The sequence below is a fragment of the Lipotes vexillifer genome, unplaced genomic scaffold, assembly GCF_000442215.2.
Source record: "Lipotes vexillifer unplaced genomic scaffold, Lipotes_vexillifer_v1.1 scaffold477, whole genome shotgun sequence".
NCBI lineage: Eukaryota > Metazoa > Chordata > Mammalia > Artiodactyla > Lipotidae > Lipotes > Lipotes vexillifer.
The window spans coordinates 1,876,639-1,886,748 of NW_006770652.1; the positions used below are offsets into that span (position 1 = coordinate 1,876,639).

Consider the following 10,110-nt stretch of genomic DNA (forward strand, 5'->3'; position numbering starts at 1 on the left):
CAATCAACAACCCCAGAGATACTGGAGAGATGGGGGTTTCACATGTTGGGAGCAGGATACTGAGTCCTTGAGAACATTTAGGGAGTTGACAATTTACATATAAATAAGGTGTTAATTGAAGCAGTAATGTGCACAAAAATATAGAATGGAGAGACATCATGTGACCAGAAATCAACTAGAAGACTTAACACACCTTAGATTTCACTTGAGATTTAAAACTATAGGGGAGTAAGAGCCATCGTGGGATCTTGAACTGTAATGTGTTTAATTTTCACTTCGTAGATTTTCACTTTGGCAAAACTAATAGGACAGCTTTAGAAAAGCATATTGGTCAATCTGATTAGGACATTTTTCAAAAGTCTTTAAAATTAGAATAACTCCCTATCCCCCATGAAGTTTTTACCTGAAAATTTTATAAAACATAGGTTTAGAATAGCTCAAGCCAACTTTTCAATTTAGGTTCATACCTCCCATCCTTTCCCTTAACAAGATACCTTCCTTACTTCCTGAGACAGCTCCTTGAACAATTTCCCAGTAGCATATTTTCATAATGAAGATTGACAATATGCCATTCATTAGCTCATTAGCTAGGGAACATGAATTACATTGTACAGGTTGTTATTGCCTTAACATTGAATTTTTGGGCAGTGTCGGGGGGAACTGTTACACAGACCATGGCTGCCTCCTCTGAGTATTTGTATGCTTTGTTCTAACAGTAGGTGATGAAGGTGAGAAGCATTTTAAGAGGCCCATGCTGACCACAGAGACAGACCTTTACTCAAGCCAAAGATCAATGTAATCAACCACCATATTTGCTTAATGATTTTTAGGTTGTTTTTTTTTTTTGCGTTACGCGGGCCTCTCACTGTTGTGGCCTCTCCCGTTGCGGAGCACAGGCTCCGGATGCGCAGGCTCAGCGGCCACGGCTCACGGGCCTAGCCGCTCCGGGGCACGAACCCATGTCCCCTGCATCGGCATGCGGACTCTCAACCACTGCGCCACCAGGGAAGCCCGATTTTTAGGTTTTATAATGTACGTGTATAGCTAGAAATGCTCTACTCCATATTTGTTTTTTTCTCATTGAAAAGTTTTTTTTTTTTTAAAGCCAGTCTTATAAAAAGCAAATTTGGAAAAGTTGAGGTTTCTTAGAAAAATAACCGCCATATTATAGTGGGATAAATTCTATCTCTATACGTCACCGTCCAATGTACTGCCAGATTCCAACGGAGAATCTGGAATTGCTATTTCCCTTCTATAACATATGGGAGCAAGTTCAAACACTTGGCCCCAGAACACAAAACTCATGATTTGGTTCACTCTACTTTTCTTGCCTCATTTCCTTGTTCCTTCTTTTATTCCATCTTCTAAATGCACACCAATATGAATAACCATTTTTCAGAGCCACCCAGAGGCTTCCATTTATTTTCTGTATGTGATCAGCTTCCTTTTCTCCATTTGCTTGAACCATCTTCACTTGTTTCTTAAAATCAGCTCCATGGCACTTATCTGGTATTCTTCATTCTCCAAAGAACACACAAGATTTTTTTTTTTTTTTTTTTGCGGTACGCGGGCCTCTCACTGCTGTGGCCTCTCCCGTTGCGGAGCACAGGCTCCGGACGCGCAGGCTCAGCGGCCATGGCTCACGGGCCCAGCCGCTCCGCGTCATGTGGGATCTTCCCGGACCGGGGCACGAACCCGTGTCCCCTGCATCGGCAGGCGGACTCTCAACCACTGCGCCACCAGGGAAGCCCCACACAAGATTTTATATTTAGCTTTATTGTAGTACTTCTTTGATTCTTTATTTTATTACAGGTATCTTTTCCACTGGTCTATGACTCCCATAAAAGCACAAATTATATTTTGAAAAATTCCAATGCTTAGCATATAATAGACGCTCAAAAAAATTAGTGATTAAGAATGCATGACAAGGAAAAATAAGTTTGCAAAATACAAACTCAACAGACAACTACAAGCCCTTCAAGACATGTCTCCAGCTGATCCACATAGATTTTAGTGATTTAAGGAAGAGGGGAAAAGGTTAAGGGGTTCCTGAAAGGTGGTTCTAGAAATTAAGAGGAAAATTATAATCTCTAGAGTCAATTATTGCTTCAGGGCAATATTTCAGATTTCCCTTGTTTCAGGTAAGCTGACAATATACCCCCAATAAAGGTAAGGTCACAGTTTCTTGCCTGTTTTGTTGGGATTCTTTGAACATCAGGATTCACCAGCTGAATGACGGTGAATTGGGGATGTCTTAATTTTCCAAGATGGGGGCATACATGCTCAGTTAAGATTAAAAGGGAAAGATGAAGTTAAAAAGAAGTACGTTTTTTTTCTTGGTGATTTATACATAGTTTTTTGGGGTTTTTTTTTTTTTTTTTTGATTTTGCGGTACGCGGGCCTCACTGCTGTGGCCTCTCCCGCTGCGGAGCACAGGCTCCGGACGCGCAGGCTCAGCGGCCATGGCTCACGGGCCCAGCCGCTCCGCGTCATGTGGGATCTTCCCGGACCGGGGCACGAAGTCCCCCGCATCAGCAGGCGGACTCTCAACCACTGCGCCACCAGGGAAGCCCCCATAGTTTTTTTTTTGTTTTTTTTTTTAACATCTTTATTGGAGTATAATTGCTTTACAATGGTGTGTTAGTCTCTGCTTTATAACTAAGTGAATCAGCTATATGTATACATACATCCCCATATCTCCTCCCTCTTGCGTCTCCCTCCCACCCTCCCTACCCAACCCTCCTAGGTGGTCACAAAGCACCAAGCTGATCTTCCTGTGTGTTGATTCTTCCAATTCAAGAACATGGTGTATCTCTCTGTCTGTTTGTATCATCTTTAATTTCTTTCATCAGTGTCTTATAGTTTTCTGCATACAGGCGTTGTGGTCAGAAAAGATACTTGATACGATTTCCATTTTCTTAAATTTACCAAGGCTTGATTTGCGACCCAAGATATGATCTATCCTGAGAATGTTCATAGTGGTTGTTTTAAAATAAGGCCTCCTATAGAGAAGTGGTGTCTATGCCCCCTCCCCTTGAGTATGGGCTCTATAACTGCTTGACTAACAGAACATGGCAGAAGGATGCTGTGTCATTTTCTGCATCCAGATCTTAAGAAATTGGTAGCTTCCACTTCCTGTTTCTTAGGACACTCACTCTTGGAACCTAAGTAACTTGTGTGAGGAAGCCCAAGCTGCCTTGTGGAGAGCAGTCAGCACCAATTTTCCTGCCATGTGAATGAACCATTTTGGGAACGGTCTTCCCCGTCCCACCCCAGTCCCCGAGCCCCTTGTGGTTCCCCTGTTCTCAGCAGAGCAGGAAATATGAGACATAAGCTTGGAAAGCAGTTCCTACGGTACTTCTGCTCATGGTTACAATGTTCCTCCTTCTAGACCTAAAATTATTATTGGTTGACTAATATAAATATAATGTGTAATTCAGACAGAAGGTAGTATTATTAGTCACCTTTGCAATCTGTGGATATTAAGGCAAAATTTGGCTGCCTGGCGATCCTGTTGGCCTCTTACTTAGAGAACCTTTTCCCCTCTTTCTCAGGACCACAGTACAGACACAAACACAACCTATTTAGAACAGACAATACTGTTTTCAAACGATTCCAAAAGTTTTACATTTCTCATGCTGTGGTAAAATATAAGCAACAGGCTTATATGAAATTTCATGGTATTCAACATGCTGAAACTGTCTTTAGCCTAAGAAAAATAAAATATTAGGAAGAATAAAACTCTAAAAATAAAATTTCTATTGCATGTTTTGTCTTGTAATGTATTTCCAAAGAATATGGCTATGTTATGGATATGTCTATATAGATATATTTCAAGTCAGTATTTTTGTAAACATAGATAATTGAGTGGTAACCATTTATATTATCTGAGCACAAAGTTGTATTGCTACCACGCATTTTAAAACTTACTCAGATGGCTAGATTCTAAAGCCTCCTCTATTTGGACTTGGCATTAAGTGCCAAGGGTAGGAGTTTATCCCCGAAAAGAACTCTAGCCCTGATTCTGATCTGAAAATTTGGATTCCTCTATAAAGCTCTTTGGCAATTAACCAAAAATATTTCATCATCTGAACAGTGTTTATCCTTTCACAATTTCTTTCACTATTTCATGCCAAAATAATAAAGTGTGTGCATGTGTGTGTGTGTGTGTGTGTGTGTGTGTGTGTGTGTGTGTGCGTGAGAGACAGAGAGAGGAAAAGTGCTGGGGTAGAGCTTAAAATGTTCACCTATTTTGGGGCGTATTCAGTGGTAGGTAAACTTTTGGGTTTATTTTCATTGTAATTCATGTAGTTCGTCCATCTGTAGATGAATCTGTTTCCTAAACAGTGAATATTATTATTTTAAACATCTTAATTGGAGTACAACCGCCCCACAATGGTGTGTTAGTTTCTGCCCTACAACAAATTGAATCAACTATACATACACATACATCCCCATGCCTCCTCCCTCCCGCGTCTCCCTCCCACTCTCCCCATTCCACCCCTCTAGGTGGTCACAGAGCACCAAGCTGATCTCCTTGTGCTATACGGCCGCTTCCCACCAGCTATCTGTCTTACATTTGGTAGTGTATATAAGTCCATGCCACTCTCTCACTTTGTCCCAGCTTACCCTGCCCCCTCCCCGTGTGCTCAAGTCCATTCTCTACATCTGCGTCTTTAGTCCTATCCTGCCCCTAGGTTCTTCAGAACCAAGTGAATATTATTTAACAATGATCATTACTCAGATGTTTTATGAAATAACCCTCACTAGTCCTGTAAAATGATTATAAGCAGAGTGCTGCCTCCAAATTGCAGAGGCAACAATGAAATAGCAAATTTCTGGGACCATGAGATAAAGCTCACTGCTGTCTAAGGCTGCTGAAGCCTAAATGATCAATCTTATAACTTTCATTCAGAAACTTAGGAAAACAAAATGCTCCAAACCCACATTCTTTCTTTGTAATCCCTGAACAGTCTTGCCTGAGTATATTATCACTTGGGTAGTTAAATGATTTGTACCAGCAGAGGTAGGTCATTCTTCCCCTTCCTATACTGTTCTAGAGAGACTGATAGCCCTTGAGCAGGAAGATAGTTGAGGCTTGTGCTAGAACACTCCATGGTGATGTCACTGACAAGAAATCTACCACACTGAGCATTTATTTCTCTTTTTCTTGCAAGAGCAAAAGGTTATACACTTTCTGAGAGTTCGCTTCACAAAAACAAGCAATACTTAAATGCACCATATTTTTGACCACCCAGAGAGGAAGCATTCTTACAGAAGAGCTCAGAGGGGATATTGTTGTTGATGAAGTGTCAATGAATCAGATACGTAGATGAAATTCTTCTGAAGCTACACAATCCTCAAATATAAGGAAGACTATTTGAGCTGAAATATGTTTTGGATTAGGAAACCTCTCCTCATTCGAGGGAAATAATTGGAAACACCTGAGGCTCACATGCCATTTCTTTTATGTGTTTCTATCGCAAATCTTTGAGGGAAGGAGGTTGGGAGGGATGCCTGCACGGGTGAGGTCGCTTATTGGCTTTAGTTCCCAGAGCCCTTTGGGTTGTACATTTATACTCCCAACTTGAACATGATAATCACAAATGGAGGCAGCTGGAAGAGATTATGAACCATGAAATGTTAACTTCGATTGTACACTCTCGGATGCTCTTATTGTCTCCTCAAATACCATGACTACACGGTTTCTATGGTAACTATGAAAAAGAGCCTACACAATTTAGCCAACGTGTGATTCAAAGATCATATATAATGGTTCAAAGTGGCATAAGGTGTTACTGAGAGTTGTCTGAAAAGGTAGAAGTCTACTCCTAAGTGTCCAAAGACTAAGGAAATAATGTGATCAGTGTGGCTTGGTGACTAGAAAATATTTATGCTTCATCATTATGCATGGGTTAAACGTGAATCCTTTTTATCTCAAACCAAAAAGCATATGACAAATTATTTTGTCAAGAAATATAACTCTTCTCAGATGCTTTAGACTGGCATATGGCTTTTCTTCCATCTTGGAAATACTAATCTGATTTTACTAGAGTTTTGTTTATTTACCATTTTAACTATTTTTAAGTGCATTCACAATATTGTGCACTATTTCCAGAACTTTTTCATCATCCTGAACAGAGATCCTGTACCCCTTAAACAACAACTGCCCATTCTCCTCTTGCTGACACCTGGTAAAAGCTATTGTACTTTCCACTTCTATGAATTTGCCTATTCTAAGTACCTCAGAAAAATGGAATCCGGATATTTGTCCTTTTGTGTCTGGCTTATTTCACTTAGCATAATATTTTCAAGGTTTACCCATGTTGTAGCATATATTAGCATTTTATTTTTTTACTGGATGAATAACATTCTATTGTGAGTATACACCATATTTTAAAAATCCATTCATCTGCTGATGGACACTTGGGTTGTTTTCACCTTTTGTCTCTTATGAATAATGCTGCTATTAATATTGGTATACGTATATGTTTGAGTTCCTTGGCGCATGACTTTTTAAAAATAAAGTATTTTTAGCCCTTGATATTTGGATATAGTAAAACAATACTCAATGGTCACCACTAATGATCATTTCTTGGGTTATTTTACATTTATTTTTTTAAACAGAATATATCGGGGGAAGGTCCTCACTTTGCTTGCTCCATCTCACCTTCCAAGACTGTATGTGCCCCATCTTCCTGCATATGTTATATAAATAAACAGAAATTAAATTAAATGAAGCTGGACTATCAGGTATAGACAGGATTTGTTATCAGAAACTGAAGCAATCATACCTCTGCGTATAAAGAGGGTCAACATTAAAAATGAGCAAGTTCATTAGTTTTTCAGCTTCTATACTCTTGATGGGTATAGAATAAGATCTCCAAAGACTAAGAAGTGAGAACTGTAAAAAAAAAAAAAAAAAAAAAAGCTCTATCAGATTATTTAATTAAAACACTCTTGGCATTTCCTATCTGTGGGATTTTGTACCTAGTATCACGAGGTGGAAGAGATTATTTTGGCTGAATTTGAGTTGCATGTAGGCAGGTTTAAAAACTCCCAACTAGGGCTTCCCTGGTGGCGCAGTGGTTGAGAGTCCACCTGACGATGCAGGGGACACGGGTTCGTGCCCTGGTCCGGGAAGATCCCACATGCCGCCGAGCTGCTGGGCCCGTGAGCCATGGCCACTGAGCCTGCGCGTCCGGGGCCTGTGCTCCGCAACGGGTGAGGCCACAACAGTGAGAGGCCCGCGTAACGCAAAAAAAAAAAAAAAAAACCACACAAAAAAAAACCTCCCAACGAGTTACTCCATAGAAACTTCATCTATTACTTCCAGCCATTAGGAAGCCAGATTAATGCATGCTTTTGGGAGACAGATTCCAAGTGTAGAGAATCAGACCACAAGATTCAGAATTCCTGAAACATGTGCTTTTGGCAAATGCATCTGCAGAAATGGCAGAAGTTGTCGACCTAACAGCTGGGCAGGGTATAAAAGACTGAAATTGGTGACTGGGAAACTTCATGTGCATAAAATGAAAACAGTGATGGTTTTGCTTTTGACCAATGTTTTTCTTCATAACAGCCTAGAAAACAAATGTTTTAACTTGTCCACAAACGCTCTCTCCTGCTTTAAGAAATGGTTACAAGGAAAGTCCTGAGGAATTATCTTTTCTAAAAGAAACCGTGTTCTCGCTTGCTGCTGGTTTCCTCTCCTGTGTGGAAGGTGGGCTGCGTCATGTCAGGCATCCTTGTGTTGTTCTCTAGACTTGGATATTATTGTCCTGAACAAAAGATAAAATGGCAATGCATGATGAAATATAATACAAACTGGAAGTATGTTGAAATTGTCATAGCAATATAAAGTAGAGATGATTAGTCTTTCCTTCTCATTAATCTTAAATTAAGACCAGGAAATAGCAGATCTAGATCATACTCACGGATGGGGGACAATAACAGGAGGGAGGAAATTATTCGCTGATGCCTCACCTTTTGCCAGGGTGAAAGGATTATTCATTTTGGTCTCCTTCTAACTCAACTCTGTAACTTGTGTGCTTGTTCAGGTTACAGTTCTTAGGCTGATTTGTGATGTGCAGGGTTTTTTGACTCCTAAGCAGCGTAGCTATTTCACTAACTGGTCATGGATACTATTTACTTCTGGTCTTAAATGCGAAGATCAAAATGATTCTGAGACAACCAGCTTAACGACTTGTTTCTAAATGTTCACACCCTTCATTTCCTTCTGGGTGGTACTTAAGTAGTACCTAATTATCTTTGCCATTAAATATCTAAGATGTGCCCCAGATTTAAAATATACCAGGTAACATGCACACAAATGTAATAAAGAAGAGAAGGTTTTGTTTCTCTGTTTGCAATTGCTTGAGCCTTCTCTAGGAGACTTAGCAGGAGACTCCTCAGCCTGAGATGTTTATGTTCTACCCTCCTCTGTGGAAATGGAGCTGGACACATCTGCATGGGCATGTAGTTTCCTCTAAACTATGGAATACCTCTGACCCAGCATGGTGAAAAGTCTAGATTGCAGACTCCCGTACGGCCTAGCCATGGCACAGTAAGGTGAGGCTGGGAAGACAGAGAACAGGGTAGCTGACAGACTTTGAAGGAAAGAAGTTATAGGAAACAAATATTCATGAAACTTCAACAGACTGAAGAATTTTGGAAATAGACCACTTTGAGGGCAGAGAGGAAAGAGATATTAGTACATATATGGAAGGAATATATAACAAAATACAGATAGAAAACACTGACATCAGAAAATTTAATCATGAGACTTTCAAAACTCCTTTAGCAAGGTTTCATATTAAAAAGTATTAAATATTAGTCCTCCTTTCTATGCTGTTAAATACTGACTCTTAAAACTCACTATTTATGAGTTAAATACTCACTCATAAAAACTGTCCCCAGGAGGAGAAATTGTTATGGAAGGTTCTTGTCAGGGTCCTAAGGAAGTTTCAGTGAAGGGCTAGAAGGACACCCTGTGTTTGAGTTGTCCAATTTGGTCCATTCAGAACAAAAAGTATTGTGTGAACACATATCAGTTCATGGAAGGATGCTATCACTGGTACTTTATTAGGAGTCCTAATATAATACACGAGGCTATCTAGTAAGTGTAAGAACTTTTGCCAGTTGTGAACTCAATATCCCATGCTTGCAATTTTGGTGCTGTCTTCCCAGGTCCTAATCAACTGCATACTCTTGAGGACAGTGCTGGTGATATGTAACAAGTCCCACTTCTGCCCCTGCCCCTTCTTCCCTCTTTATTCTCCATCCTAGATTGGCATGTCTCCTAGCAATCTGAGAGCTCATGTGGCAGGTGGGACATGCCGTGGCCTTGCTAGAGTTCTCTTCTCTAACCTGTGGAAAGTTCTGTTTCTGCAGCATTCTGTGGCATTACCCATCTGCACTGCCCATTAGTCAGACAGCAGAGCTCTCACACATTCTTCGCAAAGAACTAAGCAAAGAGAGCATTTGAGAGCTGTGACTCCAAGTGCAATGGCATGGAGTTATTCAATTGTAGCATAGACATGTGATTAGCAGTTAAAGAATCTAGAGATTGAACTTTGATTTTCTGCGTTTGTACCAATAATTGACACTCTTAACTTAGCAATTTTGGAAATAGGACTTGAATCTTTTTTGGTGTATGGAGAAGTCTTAAGATTCTCACGGTAGCCAACTCCTTTTTTGTAGCTCAAGACAATCTTTATTTATTTATTTATTTATTTTTGGTTGCATTGGGTCTTCATTGCTGCAAGCGGGCTTTCTCCAATTGCAGCGAGCGGGGGCTACTCTTCATTGTGCGAGCTTCTTATTGTGGTGGCTTGTCTTGTTGTGGAGCACGGGCTCTAGGTGCGTGGGCTTCAGTAGTTGTGGCATGTGGGCTCAGTAGTTGTGGCACGTGGGCTCTAGAGTGCAGGCTCAGTAGTTGTGGTGCACGGGCTTAGCTGCTCTGCGGCATGTGGGATCTTCCCGGACCAGGGCTTGAACCCATGCCCCCTGCATTGGCAGGCGGATTCTCAACCACTGCACCACCAGGGAAGTCCCAATCAAGACAATCTTAATGCTTGATTAGCAGAGTGATGTGGAATAGCGTTGGCA

General features: G+C 40.7%; 1 protein-coding gene across 1 annotated transcript in view; it reads right to left on the bottom strand.

Moving 5' to 3' along the window:
* Nucleotides 1-7,760: 7,760 nt before the first annotated feature.
* LMNTD1 (lamin tail domain containing 1) overlaps nucleotides 7,761-10,110 on the bottom strand; it is a 53,904-nt gene continuing 51,554 nt past the window's right edge. The window contains exon 9 of the mRNA XM_007446280.1: nucleotides 7,761-7,781. Coding sequence (XP_007446342.1) covers nucleotides 7,761-7,781 — 21 coding nt within the window. The remainder of the gene's footprint in view (nucleotides 7,782-10,110) is intronic.